This window comes from Monodelphis domestica, chromosome 1 (assembly GCF_027887165.1).
Source record: "Monodelphis domestica isolate mMonDom1 chromosome 1, mMonDom1.pri, whole genome shotgun sequence".
Classification (NCBI taxonomy): domain Eukaryota; kingdom Metazoa; phylum Chordata; class Mammalia; order Didelphimorphia; family Didelphidae; genus Monodelphis; species Monodelphis domestica.
Window position 1 is genome coordinate 442078828 of NC_077227.1, and position 16175 is coordinate 442095002.

At 37.2% G+C, this 16175-nt stretch overlaps 1 protein-coding gene across 3 annotated transcripts in view; it reads right to left on the bottom strand.

The window, feature by feature from the left end:
* C1H16orf87 (chromosome 1 C16orf87 homolog) overlaps positions 1-9180 on the bottom strand; it is a 52977-nt gene extending 43797 nt beyond the window's left edge. Inside the window, exons 1-2 of one of the 3 annotated variants that reach the window (XM_056812251.1) lie at positions 8671-9168; positions 3409-3505 (exon numbers count right to left, since the gene is read on the bottom strand). In XM_056812251.1, the coding sequence (XP_056668229.1) occupies positions 3409-3505; positions 8671-8736 (163 nt within the window). In that variant the 5' untranslated portion in view covers positions 8737-9168. Of the gene's footprint in view, positions 1-3408; positions 3506-7324; positions 7358-8670 lie in introns of those variants that run through there. The other 2 variants (XM_001363075.5, XM_056812252.1) reach the window with 2 other exon arrangements.
* Between the last annotated feature and the right edge of the window lie 6995 nt (positions 9181-16175).

Consider the following 16175-nt stretch of genomic DNA (forward strand, 5'->3'; position numbering starts at 1 on the left):
TGGAAAAATTTCAACCTAATCCAAATTCTGATAATGCTTAAGGTAAAGAATCTTTCAAGGGGAAAATTTCTTTCCCAGCTTAATTCTAATCTCACAATGAAAAATGAAAAACTGTTCCATGGAAACCTTCCCACCTTCCTTCCTCTCTCCCCCTCTTCCCAAGCCAATATAGTAGAGGTGGATAAGAGCCAAAGGGAAGAACCATTCCGATTTCCCTTTATCTCTCCACCTTCAGGACTAGATAAAAATATGAATACTTTCTAATTGCAATTCAGAAGCAAGATTAACCTTAACTACAATGAACAGTAAAAGATCATGCTTTTAATACTAGTTAGGCAAATGAGTAATTTCACTTTAATGCTTGATGAAACATCAAGCTACTTTTCCCTGCCATTTTTTACTGGTATGACAGATATTTTACCACTAACTTTAATATTAATATTCCAATGGAAAACATTATAAAATCACACATGTTTAAAATGTGCCCGTGTAAAATGGAAATTTGTTCATGAAAGTATACAATTGACTACTTTTATCCTAATCTCAAGTGGGAAAACAAATAATAATTATTTTAAGATAGTTAGCATAAATAAACCAAGTTGAACTACAATGAGTCTTTGATAAGAATTCAAGTCTTATAATCAATATACAAATATCCTTTGTCCTAGGAATACAAATGGATTGCTTATTTTAATAATCTTATTTTATAACAAATTATTCAAATTGGTCAGGTAAAGTATATTTTTAGAAAGAAATGCCATCAAAGGGAAAAGAGAACTTTCTTCTAACTTAATCATCAATTGTATATACCCAAACCTTACATAATTCAAAATCAGTTAAATTCAACTGAAGAAATTAATTTCATTTTTCACCATATAACATAGGTTTATAATCAGTCAAATTTAAATCTTCACTTATTTAAAAATAATTTTCATGGCCTATTTTCAGAAAATTAAATTTGATAGATCATCTAATCAAGGATTAAGGGCCCCTTCGGAAATTTAAGACACCGATTCTTAAAATTTACCCTCAAATCCTGTATCAGATGGGTTATTCAGAGCAGATTTTTATTTCCAAATTATTCAAAAAGTTAGACATCTAACATTTTCCACCATAGATTCTTTCTTTTTTTTTCTAAGCCCTTACCTTCTGTCTTGGAATCAATACTGTGTATTGGTTCCAAGGCAGAAGAGCCATAAAGGCTAGCCAATGGGGGTTAAGTGACTTGCCCAGGGTCATATAGCTGGGAAGTGTCTGAGGCCAAATTTGAACCTAGGACCTCCCCATCTCTAGGCCTGGCTCTCAATCCACTGAGCTACCCCGCTGCCCCCCCATAGATTATTTCTTGATACTTTTTATTAATCAGTAGATGTTTAATCAAGTACTTATTATCCACCAGGCACTGTTCTCAATGTTGGAGATGCACATACAAAGAATGACTAATCTCAACAAGTTTATAGGAGAGACAAGTATATATAAAAATATACAAAAGTCAGTGGCATAAAGACATAGAGAGTAAGAGATAAAGAGAAATAAAGTAAATCATATCTCCACACAAATGTCTTATATCTTGAACACAGTATCTCTTTGTCTTTAACAAAATTAGCTCCCTTACAAGTTATGACGATTTTATCAGTAATACCACAAGTTGTCTAGCCCCACAATTTATAAACTATTTAAATCATCTGTGTGGCTTTACTTTCTTTTATCCCCTATATCCATCTTGTTACAATGGTCCTGTCAATTCTTTATTACTTAGTCTAAAACACATTTAGTCTAAGCCTTCAACGAACCTTATATCTGGATTATTGTGATAACCACTGGGTTATTATCCCCTTCTAATCTATGCTATACCAATAATAAGATAATCTTCTTATGTAAAGTTCTCCTACTTTACTTTACTCCTACTTAAATCCTCCAATATTTGGTTCCACCCTACCTTACCAACTTTATTTCCCACTACTCTCCAACATTCATCTTTCATTCTAAACAGGTCAATTCTTTTCAACTCCCTTTCAAAAACCAACTTTTGGCCCCTCCCTATTCATTATATCAAGTCTGAACAACTTTGCCTAGCTTTGAAGGCTTTCCATAATCTAGCCCATCTTCCTGCCTTGCCAACTTTATTTTCCACTACTCTATAACATTCACCTTCCACTCCAATTATCTGTGCCCTAAACAGTTTATATTCAATTACTTCCTTAGTGCCTTTATTAACACTATTACTCATCAGCAATTCCCTTTATCTTCTCTCCTATTTATCCATCAGTATATCCATCCAGGTCTATCTCAATTCCTGCCTCCTCTATTTCAGCCTTGACTGATTTCTTCTCTTAAAACCTCTGATGCAATACAAAGCACTGAAGTTGGGTCTGCTGTATAGGATGGTGATATTCATAAGTCTGAGATGACACAGTCTATTTATCACCACAACGATAAAGGAAGTAAAGGGTCCTTCCAGAGCAAAAGAATATCATATTGAATAATTTTACTACCAGTTGTGATTAATAGGACAAATCATTTTTTAAAACACTAAATTTAAAAAAAAAGTCATTCAAGATAGAGAAACCTTTCCAAGTAAAGTATTTTGAGGGTAATCTAACATTTGGACTTGTACAATACCACCATGTATATCAAAAGTGCTTCAGACAAACCTCACTAAAGTGAGCCTAATATCATTTTACATCATTTCAGAGGATTTCTTTAAATCAGCCTCTCCATGTACACATAAAATATTCTTTTAAGAGAATTACTTAACACAACTATATATATAGATCAAGGATATTTTCATGAATAAAAAAGCCTTATTTCCTCCCTCTATCATATCCTCTCTAAAAGAAGGAGGATCTAATGTCTTTATCCCTTGCATGTATAAACAGTTTGGAGTTAACATTAGTAGTTCAGACTAATTAATATTTAGAAATTTCTTATCAGCTACCAAAAATTTGGTATTTTCCTTCCACATTCACTACTGTTCAAACTAGAATAGGGGGGAGAATGTTAGATGTTTTACCAGCACTGAGTTAACAAGTTTTTTTAAACAATACCGTGTATTGGTTCTAAGGCAAAAGAATAGTTAAGGGTAAGGCAATGAGGGTCAAGTGACTTGCCCAGGGTTATACAGCTAGAAAGTGTCTGAGGCCACATTTGAACCCAGGACCTCCCATCTCTGGGCTTGGCTCTCAATCCTCTGAGCCACCCAACTGCCCCCAGTTAACATTTTAAAAGCCAAACTAATATCAATGTCACATGATTTAACAGAAAGTAATAATATATGTCAAAGAAACAGTTTAATTGATTTCTAAATTTACATAATTTTACCAGAAGCTTGAACTTGGTAAATTTACAAAATGTTATTTGTAATTTCTTCCACCAAACTGGAAACAAATAGCAAAGAGTCCAAGTTACCTGCAGAAGATGGTGATTTCTCTGAGTGTTTTGCATTTAAGAGCTTTCTACTAATAAATATATAACCACAGGGGCATGATTTACATGCAACAGGAACCTGAAAAAAATAGAAATACATTGAAAAATTTTAAAACACGAGATATTCCTTACATTTAAAAATCACTAGAGAAACACTAAGGAAATTTTCTTTTTTCCATTATTTTTTTCATGAATACTAAGCTAGTCTTTACAAGAGAACCAAGAACTTTACACCAAAAAGTAGTACCATATAAAAGAAATTAATCTAAACAAACTACAGTACTACCAGCAAAATGATTATAGCTAGAAAACTGCAATTCACATTGTAAAGAAACCCATTCTCCTGCTGTTCTGCCTTTGATTGGCTTAGTTATATTACTGCTTTTTATTCATGTATTTACAGAATAGTTTATACTCTTATGTAAACACTTGGCCTAATTAAGTTAATTATAATTTTGGCAGTATTTTTTTTCTGACTTTGTTTAAGACTACCAAGCAAGATTTTTTATTTCTGTTTAAGAAAAATTATTTTAAAAAATGAATTCTAAAATAATTTAATACCAGCTTTCGGATGTTCAATAATCAGTTATTCAACATGAAATGTGGCTCCTCAATAATGACGTTGGATTAAGTGACCTCAGAACTTCAATAATGAACTCGGGTATTTGTTAAAACTTTTAAAAAATAATGGCACCTCCAATAAGCTTTTAAAAAAAACTAGAGGAGGGGGGAATTCCCCCTGAAGTTGATCCTTTACCACTCAGCAAGCCTTTTATTATACTTATCCACCTCAATAAATTCTACACAAGGCTCTTTCTTATACAGAAGGAAACCAGCCAAACCTATATTCAATTAACACCATCAACTACTGCAGTAAGATGAAAAGCACAAATTTGTCTTTGAGTTTCAGAATGTATATGTATACACACTGGTCTAGTTTTCCTTCAAATTTTATTGTTAAATTCACCACCTATAAACTTATTAACAAAATTTCTTGGTTAAATAACATCCCATGTCAGTGTTGCTACATTCTAAAGCTTTTCTACACAAAATTTTGGAGAAACTATCATTTTTTTCTTATGCAGCAGAATGATCTACTAGAGGCCTGTGATAAAACAGCTTGTCATACAAAGCCTGTCAAAGTCAGATAATATTCATTTATTATCAAATTGTTAATTATTAAAATAAAAGGTGTAACACCCTACAACAAAAATTCTTGTTTTAAATGTTGATGCTAATAATAAATTAATGAAATACTCTAGCACATTTTCAGGATTTAAAAAAAGAAAACCCCCAAAATATTTAGTATGAGTGGCTTCACCAATTCCTTCCAGTCAACTTATTTTGTTTCAGTTTCCAAAGTACAGATAGTAAATAAATTTATAAGGAAAAAATGTTGGTCTTATTTTGTTTCCTTGATTTAAAAAGTCAAGGCTATAAAATAACCACATTACTGAATGCTTCATGTAAATTCTGCCCTGGTTAGAGTCCTAACTTCTTTTCCATGGAAGAGATTTAATGTTTGCTATATGTCAAATGGAACATCACTTAAATGGAAAAAAGCTGCTCTATAAAAAAGTCTAAAGGAAAAACAGAAACATACACATGAGTAAAGATACCAGATAGCTGACAAGAATCTTGAACACACAAAATTGGCTCAGCAGACTATGTGGTTAATGGACGGGAAACACTTTGAGGATGAAAAGCATTATGGGGTTTAAGTGTTACAAGTTTAAATTTGTCTGTTTTGCATTTTCAGTACATTTTAGCAAAGATGATGTTGCAAAGAAAATGAAAACTTGTGGTTCTGTTTGCTCAGCCTTTGTACTTAAAAGATTTTGTTGTTGTACAGTTTAATATGCATTCCTGATTTTACAGAAATCGCCAATGTATATATTTAAACATGTTTTCAGACTAAGGATTTTTAGTTATAAGTAATAAAAATAGAAAAGATGTGTCTGTGATACAACATGGTGCAATAAAAAATCATCCCATACTATTTTAATCTATTTAAAACAGAAAAATTTGGCTTTTTAGTTTTCCTTTAGAAAAGCACAAAAAAATAAGAATGACACTTCAAATCAGAATTATTCACTAATTTAACAAACATTTATTAAGCAATGTGAGAGATATGGCATTTAGGTTAGGCACAGTTCCTGTCCTCATAGAGATTACTTTCAGATAAAGGAAAAGGTTGCTTACAACATAGTAAAGGATTGCATGATGGTACCAGAAAGTAGAGATTTTCTCCCTAGCTCTTTCTTTCCATAAGATAGAATTTACTATGTATACTTTAGTACAAATTTACTTTAATAAATTATTTTTCTTATCTGGACCCCTAAATGTGTCACATAAATAAATATTAGGGGGGCTTTTTCCTTTACCTTCTGAAGTCTTACAATCAATACTAAATACCAATTCCAAGGCAGAAAGGCAGTAAGGGCTAGGTAATTGGGGTTAAATTTGCCCAGGGTCACAAAGGAAATATTTGATGCCACATTTGAAACCAGAATCTCCCATCTCCAGCCCTGGCTCTCTATCCACTGAGCTACTGAGTTACCCTCAGATACTAGTTTTTAAAAAACAGTGGCAGTTCTAATTTGGACCTCGAGTTGGTCCCTCATACATGAAAGGCCACAACAAATTCAGTTAGAATACTATTTTGAAAGAGTAAAAGCATTTCTGTGATTTATCAGAAGGAAATCCTAACAGTATTTTGATTACTAAAAGGGACTCAGGCCAACTCCTCAAAAATTTTCTTTCTTTCTCCAAGCAGGATATTAAAAACAGGTATGCTACTTTTTTCCTAAAATACTACTTTATGCCAAATAAAACATGTCAGAATTTGCAAAGACTTGTGCCCTACATAAGCAGGAACACATAATGCATACCACACAAATCTTAAACTTCTACACAATTAACCAGAACAAATGGAAATGATTTAATATGGAAATAACTTTTTGCAAAGGCAATAAAGCATGCCAAAATATGAGTCAGAATTTTATTAATATTCACCCTCCTCTGTTTTATCCATTAAAAAAAAAGCAGGAATGGAAATACTTTGTGCTCTGGAAACTCTGCATATAAAACTACTAAATCATTTGTATGTTGCTTGATGATCTGCATACTGGTATGGCTGACGAATACCAGAACTATACAAAACTGCTCAACCTTTCTCTGATCCTCATTTTCACCAAATGCCCATAATAGATCTTTAAAGAAAACATTACAGAATCACTGTCAGCCCACAAGATTTCTCCTTAAAAGTATGTACTGTACTGTACACTAAGCCTTTAAAAGTCTTTACGATCATTTCAGAAAATAGCTGAAAGAAAATTACTGGAGGAGGCAAGAGGAAAGGAAAAAAAGAGGACAAAAGAGGGACTCATTTTGAAAATATTCTACAGTGGTACAAGTGAAAAATACTCAAATCTAGATTTTACCATTCAATAAAAGATTATAAAAAAGATTAATTAGGAGTTTTTAACACCTTAAATGAGAAAATTTTATGCCTTAGAAACCTTAAAATCCTGAGTAGCTAAGCCTATATAGAGGCATGATATAAAGGAATTCCCATTCCAAAATTAAGCCATGTAAAGTCATTCATTCAATTTAAAGACTATAGACTTCAAAATTCACTAAAGCTTAGTTAAAAACCCATTAACTGTGGTTTCTGCTGTCATATTAAGAGTGACCACCCAGGTCACACAGGGGCAAGATATTTGAGCCAACTCCTCACATATTTTAAAACTGAACACAGCAACCCAATGTGGCAAGAGTAAACAATCAGTGCTGGGGGCCTAGATTAAAGCAACAGACATTTGGCATTTACTCTAGTACAGAAGACAGTGGGCGGTAAATGCTCGTTTAGAAACCATCTGCATGGAAACAGACCAACCTGAAGGCTTACAGCCATCTTTTTCAGCAAAGTAGACAGTGTCCTTCAGACCCCAAATAGCCAAAAAGGCAAGGTACTCAGGATTAACAATTATACACCGAAAGGAGTATCCAGTGTAAACACTATAAGGATACAGGGTGACTTTTCCCAGAGTGGGATAAATAAATAACATTTGCTCTATTTTACACATCTCCATCTGGAGCGGCTTAGAAAGAACACTAGATTTGGAGTCAGGGAACATAGATTGGAATTCCAGCTGTACAACCAGTGTATTATCTTGGGCAAGTCCTTTAATACTTCCTAGGCTATATTTCCTTTTCTACAGAAAGACATGGTTGGACTAGATAATATCTAAACGATCTACAGAATAAATGCTTATTAAATGGAAATTCTATTGGTCTCTTCCAGCTCTAAATCCTGTATCCTCTTAATCATATTTTATATGTATTCTATTTATCTCCGTGCACTGTTCATTCCCTTTTCCTCTTCACCCAGTCTAACCCACTTCTAAGACAGTAAGCTCTTGGGCAGGCTGTAATTATCATACTCAGCATTTCCTCCAGCACACAGCACAGTGCACAGTAGGTGCTTAACACACGATATATAGAACTGAATGAATGTTTCTTTTTCTTCCAGCACCTGGCATTGTGAGCATGTCTATCAAAGGTCGTTTATTGACCCCCAAAAAGAGAGGGGATGGGGAAAGGGTAGACAAACCTATGAACCGGATGGAAGGAAGGCCAAGTTCAAAGATCACAAGAGTCCTGCCCACCATAGTATTACCTCCACAAGGAGGGATGGGGACAGCCCCCAGGCTGCAGAAGAAAATCCCTAGGCTGTGGGGCTGTCAGGTCAAACCTCGTATCCCCTCTCCCTAAAAAAAGAAGATCCCAGTTGGGAGCAGACTTCTGAGTCCTAGTTTCCTCCTCAGCCCCAACAGCCCCATTCGCCGGGGTCTCCGCCAAGCTACTACCCTCAGGAAATTGGGATGCCCCAAGACACTCCCAGGGGAGCGCCGACCAAGCCTAAAGACCACCTCCCCATCCTGCCTCAGATCCCAAAGCAAAGGGATTGGGAAGGAGGTAGAGGTTGCAGCCCCCCTTCCCACCCACCCAGAGCGGTCAGCCGGCCCCTACCCCAGCCCCAACGGCCACCGGCCAACCGCCGCCCGCGCCCCGCCTCCGGACACCCGCGCCCCGCCTCGCGTCCCCCCCCTCCCCACCCTCCCTCAGCGCAGCACGCGCTCTATCGCTCGCCGGCGCCGCGCGAGCCCCCTCCCGCCCGGCCCGAGCCGGCCCAACCTCGGCTCCCAGCCCTGCCCGAGGAGCCGGCGAAGGGGCGCTCACCTGTTGATCACATTCCGGGCAGGATTTGGTGGCCATCTTCACTTTCTTGGCTCTAGTTGCAGACATGCTCTTTCCCCTGGACAGAGGAGGCGGCAGCTCCTCCCCTCCCTCCACAGCAGCCCGGCCCGGCCTCGGCCTCAGCCCCGCCCCGCGCGTCCTGACTGACTGACTGACTCAGACTGACCGAGCGGGCTAGGGGCTCGAGCAGCCCTCGAGGATTCTGAAGGGAGGGGGCGGGGCTCCGAAGGGGGAGGGGCGGAGAGATAGGGGGAGCGTTCACACCGCAGAAAGAAGGGCCGTACCCATCCTCTGCCTCGTCGCCCCTCCCAGGATCACTCTCCTAGCTCCTCAAGCCCCTCTGCTCTACCGCCAGACACGCAGCCAAACCCGCCTGCGCGCACCCGCAAATCCTCGTGTGTGGATCTCTGTGTCTGGATGGGGGCGGGGGCGGTGAGGATGGGTGTAGAGGGAGCGCCGCGCCTGCGCACAGCGGCAATGGGCGGGGTGCGGGGGACAGAAAGCCGCGAGGCGCCGGCGTGACAAACACCACACCCCTTCACTTGCCTGATAGACAGACCCCCTGTTGGGGAGGGGTGTAGTGGTAACAAGGGCCCAGTTAACCAATCAGAAGATAGAAGTAGTTGACAGTTTGGCTAGGACCCCGCCCCTATTTCTGAAGGCGAAAGGAGCGGGAAGGCTGAGCTTAGAGTTGAAGGGTAGCTTGTGAGCGAAGCATGGAATTTAGGGTTCAAACCTCAACGTTCACCAATATGCTGTGTGATTTTCCACAAGTTGCAGTGTGTTTCAGTTACCATATATGGAAAACGTGGCGTAGATATGATATTTCAGTGCTAGTGGAGTGTATCATAGAGATAGAATGGACAAATTGTTTTATTCAGTTCATGTACAAAAAAAAAAATTCAAATAACTGCCAGAATTATTTTCCCAAAGTATAGATCTGACCATGTCATGCATGCCATGTTATCCAGTAAATTTCAGGGGGATTATTAAATATTTTCTTTGACACTGTGAAGGTTCTTCACATTTGACACCAATCAGCCTTCAGCCTTATGATAATCCTTTTGTGCATTTTTACATACTACATTTCTACCCATCAGGGTCTGCACTGCCTAGTCGAACTGGCTTTCTTGCTGTTCCTCCTACAAGACACTCGTTTCCTTCCCCTGCCTTTGCAAAGGCCGGTCCCTAATGCCTAGAATGTATTACCTCCTCTGTTTACCTTAAAGCTTAACTCAAATGTGACCTTTACTGATTGTCCTAGGTTCTGGTGATTCTACTTCATAATCTTGTATTTGTAAACTTATTCTGTTTATTTATTTGGATTGTTTTGTATTTGTTAATTTGTTCTGTTTTATTTATTGCAAATGCATTTATATATCATGTCATAGAAACTAAGTTTCTTGAAGGCAGTGTCACTTTTTTTGATTTTGAATCCCCATGGCCTAGTACACAGGAGATGTATAATAGATACTTACTTACTGATTGATTTGAAGACTCCAAATATTCACAACCTTCCACAAGTTATTACAATTTACAGGACCTCAGTTTCCTCATCTATAAAAAAGAAGGCTTAGACTTCATGATCTCCAAGATCCTTTCTAGATATGATCCTATCATCTAGAGCAAAGAAAGACATAAAAATATTTATATTTACTACCTCAGCTACCACCTTAGTTCAGTACTTCTAGATCCTGGTGGAATCTGGATATATGTTATTTAGAAAAAACATGGTTGAAAGTTAATATTAGACAATGTGTGATAATTGAAAATGTTTGTGGAAAAACAGGTGATATTCCTGTTATGATATATTGCCTAGGGAAGAACCCTAAATTGAAATGAAACTAGAAAACTCAAGTAGTCCCAGCTATGCCACTTAATAACTGTGTGCCTTGGCTAAATTATTCAGGCACTCTCTTACCTCATTTTCCCCATCTGCAAAATAGAATCAATTATCCTCAAATTTTATGAGAATCAAACAAAATAATGTATGTGAAAATAAATCTGTAGAAAGTACTAAATAAATATGAACTGTCATTATCCTAACTAAATTATGAATAACAAAAAGCAATTTACACTAGAAATAGAAAGAAAATAAATGCAAAAAATTTTTGTCACAAATGAGAAGCCTCTTAACTTTCTTTGTAATTTCTGGTGTTTCACCAGATCTTGTTTACATGAGCATAAAGGGATGATAGGATTCTATGCTCACAAATATGCAATTACTTGAGAAAAGGCCCTTGTTAATTACAGGTATTAGGTACTGTATAAACCAGGCTGGCTATTTAAAACTCTTCCTTGTTCTCTCTTATAATTAGGACATGAGCTATCCTTAGTTAAGTACCTAAGGGAAAATTAAAGGAAATAATTTCCTTTGCCCCTGAAAAAGACACTGAAATCCCAGTAGCTTTAATCCTCATCTCCTTCTTTATATATGACATCTGGAACACAAAGTGTTTTACAAGTTGTTATTTTGTTTTGCTGATTCTTGGCAGTTCTTCAAATGGATGAGATTTTCAATGTTGTTTAGAAAGCAAAGTTAACTCAAAAAATGAACAGGTCATACAGAACCACTCTGGAAGCCTGGATTGAGAGTCAGGAGGCTTGGGCCTGTATCTTTGCTCTGACATTTCCTATCTTCATGATCTTGAGCCAACCTGATGAGTCTCAGTTTTCTCTACTATAAAATTTGCAGGACTATTATATGTAAATCAAGTAAACCATGAAATGATATAGAAATGTGATTTCATTATACTTCAGGGTATCTGTGAATTCATGGATGTCGGAATTCATATCATCAGTACTGATCTTAGCTCATCCATGTCTTCTCATCCTGTATGACTATTGTCCAGGTTCTTCCATTCATTCTCCATAGTGGAGCAACCTCAAATGTCAGTAACCTTCATCTAGGTCTTTTTTGCAATTTGCATGGGCTATTGAAACCATCAGGTTATATCCACATATTAGCCCTCACTCTTTCACACCACACTCTCAGTAGATCTCCTTTGTCAGGTCATACAATTCCTCAATAATGGCCTTAACACCAAGAACTCCTAACATTTTTTGGTATCCTTGACTCCTTAGGTAGTCTAGTGAAGCCTAGGGATCCTTTTTCAGAATGACCTTTTAAAATACATAAAATAAAATACACAATTCTTCAGAGACTATGGTATTTCAAGATTTACAACCATAGAGCACTTCCAGGATCATAGGTCCATAGAGGAAGAATTGGAAGGGACCTGAGAGAGCATCTAATCCAACCTTCTCATTTTATAGAGGAAGAACATAAGGCCAAGAGAAATTAAGTTACTTATTCAGTGTCAAGGAAGACAGAATAGAGATTGATACCCAGGTCCTCCATCTCCAGATCTACTGCTCTTTCCGTTGTACCATACTATTATTTGTTTTCTATATCTTACAAAAAAAAAAGAACAGCTGTGTGACCCTGGGCAAGTCACTTGACCCCCATTGCCTAGCCCTTACCACTCTTCTGCCTTGGAGCCAATGCACAGTATTGACTCCAAGACAGAAGGTAAGGGTTTAAAAAAAAAAAAAGAAAACTTTGTGCTAAGGAGGAACTTAGACTTACTATTTCCCAATTTAATGCAGACCACTATCTTCCTCTTATTTAAGTGGTATAGTAGATACAGTGTTAAACATGGAAATAGGAAGATCTGAGTTCAAATCTTGCCTCAAATATTTCCTTGGTATGAGTGTGGGTAATTCAATTAACCTATCTGTTTCAGTTTCCCACCTGTAAAATGGGAATAATAATAACCTTTAGCTCCTGTGGTAGTTGTGAAGATCAAATGAGAAATAGGTAACATATGTAAAGCACTTTGCAAACTTTCAAGTACTTTATGCATGCTATTATCAAAACATTACTAGTATTCATTTCCAGGTCTAATTCACTATATGTCTACAGTTCCTCTCCCAAATAAATGATTAGTTATACTGAGTAGTCTGGCTTGGCCATGTAACTGAATATCAAGGTCTGGACAATAAGAATTTTTTAATCCATCTAATTTTCCTATTTTGATTGTTAGACCAATCTCTTGAGTCATTATAAATCTCACTAAAGCAATTTCTGTAATATTCAAGAGTTTGATGAAATCAGTATAATGACATCTGCAAATTGGAGAAACATACAATGTCTGGGAAGTCTCTCTTCCATTTAGACTTTGAATAGCACATCTTTTCAGACAATGATGAATACTTTCAGGTAGCATGTTACTGTTGTTAGATCATTTCAGTCATTTTCACTTTGTGACCCCATTTGGGGTTTTCTTGGAAAAGATAAGTGGTTTGCCATTCCTTCAACAGCTCATTTTAGAAATGAGGAAACTGAGGTAAACAGGGTTAAGTGACTTACTCAGGGTCACTCAGTGTTTGAAGCTAGATTTGAACTTAACAAAATGCTTCCAAGCCCAGTGTTCTATCCACTGTACCACCTGACTCAGGTAGTATCTCTCTCTCTCTCTCTCTCTCTCTCTCTCTCTCTCTCTCTCTCTCTCTATATATATATATATATATATATATATATATATATATATATATACATATACATATATTTCTATTTTATGCTTGCCTAACATTAATAATCAATGAAATATTGAATTTATCAAGGGAATCTTAAAAAAGACGTCTTACTAGGGGCAGGTAGATAGCACAGTAGATAGAGCATCAGGCCTGGAGTTGGGAGGTCCTGGGTTCAAATATGACCTCAGACACTTCCTAGCTGTGTGACCCTAGACAAGTCACTTATTACCACTCTTCTGACTTAGAATGAACACTAAGACAATAGGTTAAGTTTTTTAAAAGATAGACTTTTTACCAAAAGAAAGCCTTTAAAACAAGAAGATCTTATCTTGAAGACCATAAATCCTCAAAAGATCCATGGATGGATTTCAAGGGTCTATGAACTTGTATGTATGAGGAAATCTTGATTTTTACTAACTTCTAACTTAGATTTAGCATTTTCTTCCATGATGAAGGTAGGCAACAAGCCACAGAAGTCACAGTTCTTGTGTCTTTATTACCTAAAGAAATCACAGATATTTTCACAGACATCATGTTACAGTTACAGATACCTTGAAATACAGTTAAATCTCATCAGTATTTCAAAATTACCCTAGTTATTAGACCCACTGCTCAATCAAACTTGATAGACACCCTCCTACCTATAGATGCTTTGCACCATAACTGGCCAGATATCAAGATCCAAAAGCTTCACCAAACTTCTAAAGGAGTCAACAAAACCACCAAGAACTGCTTTTAGGGTATGCTTTGTGTTGCTAATACTTTTCATTTAAAAGGTACTATTATTGTTCATGGAGTTGTGAGCTGATCCAACCATTCTGAAGAGCAATTTGGAACTATGCCCAAAGGGCCAATAAACTGTACCATACCCTTTGATCCGGTAATACTACTATTGGGTCTATATCCAGAAGAGATCATTTAAAAAGAGGAGAGGATTTAACTGTATAAAAATATTTATAGCAACACTTTTTATGGTAGCAAAGAACTGGAAATGGAGGGGATATCAGTTGGGGAATGGCTAAACAAATTGTGGTACATATTGATGATGGAATACTATCATGCTATAAGAAATGATATGGAGGATGATTTCAGAAAAAAGCTAGAAAGTGGGGCAGCTGGGTAGCTCAGAGGATTGAGAGCCAGGCCTAGAGACAGGAGGTCCTCGGTTCAAATCTGGCCTCAGACACTTCCCAGCTGTGTGACCCTGGGCAAGTCACTTGACCCCCATTGCCTAGCCCTCACCACTCTTCTGCCTTGGAACCAATACACAGTATTGACTCCAAGACAGAAGGTAAGGGTTTAAAAAAAGAAAGAAAAAGCTGGAAAGATCTCCATAAACCTATGCAGAGCAAAATAAGCAGAACTGAGAGAACACTGTACATAGTAACAGCAATATTGTATGATGATCAACTGTGAAAAACTTACCTACTCTCAACAATGCAATAATCTGGGACAATTCAAATGGCAGGAATGCTATCCACTTCCAGAGAAAGAACTGTTGGTGTCAGATAGATGCAGATCAAAGCATATCATCTTTTTTTTTTTTTAATTTTTTTTTAAACCCTTACCTTTCATCTTGGAGTCAATACTGTGTATTGGCTCCAAGGCAGAAGAGTGGTAAGGGCTAGGCAATGGGGGTCAAATGACTTGCCCAGGGTCACACAGCTAGGAAGTGGCTGAGGCCGGATTTGAACCTAGGACCTCTCTTCTCTAGGCCTGGTTCTCAATCCACTGAGCTACCCAGCTGCCCCCCATATCATCTTTTATACATCAATGTATTTGCAGTTTTATTGGGGGTTTTGGTTTTCTATTTGCGTGCTCTTATGACAATGACCAATACTGAAATGTGTTTTGCATGATTATATTTGTTTGACCCAGATTAAATTGCTTACCATCTTTAAATGAGGGGAGGGAAAGGATGGAGGGAGATGGTTTGGATCTTATAATTTTGGAAATCATATGTAGAAAATTACTATGATATGTAATTGGGGAAAATTTGTCTTTGAATTTTTAAATATGGTACTACTAATAAAGGAATGCATTAATTTGTTCCCTACTTGACACAAATTGAAACCCCTTTTACAACACAATAGTCCATTTTCAAGAATTCATAGCAGGAAGGAACTCTGGAGATAATCTTGCCCAAGAGCCTGATTTTGTAGATGAAGAAATTGAGGTTAAGAAAAGCTAAATAGTTCATTAAGTTTTCACTCATAATAACCAGCTGATTTGAAATTTGATCATTTGACTTCAAAATCAAGCACACTTTTTATTAAACAATACTTTCTCTTTTTGAGAGTCAAATTGTTACCTAGATGCTAGCCTAACTGATGCAGGATTGTTAGGTCAGCCCCTTCAATCAGAGACAAAATAGAAACAGCTATAGTGACTTAAGAATATCTATGAGTACTAAAGGAATCCTAAAAACCTCAGTTTTTAATGATCAAATGTTCACATTTGCAAGAAGCTTCAATCCTTGTTTGTTGTTGTTCAGTCAATTTTCAGTTCTTAATGGCCCATTTGGGGATTTTTTTTTTGGCAAAGATACTAGTTTCCCATTTCTTTTCCAGTCTGTTTTACTGATGAGGAAACTGAGGCAAACAGGGTCAAGGGACTTGTACAGGGTCACATAACTAGTGTCTAAGACCAAATTCGAACTCACCAAAATGTCTTCCTGACTCCAGGCCCAGGTGCTCTATCCACTTCACCACCTAGCTACCCCAGTAGTGAATTTGTTTACCTCACTACAAAACCAAACATCCCCTTGAGAAAACAGTAACAAATAAATTGTTTGTTGACTGCTAGAAAGAGGCACACCAGGGCACTATTACGGATGCTATGAATTGTTTCAACCATCCTGGGAAGCAATCTGTTATTAAGACAGACTGCCACTAAAATGCTTACACTTTTTACAGAGAAATCCCACTGTTCGGCATATACCTCCAAGG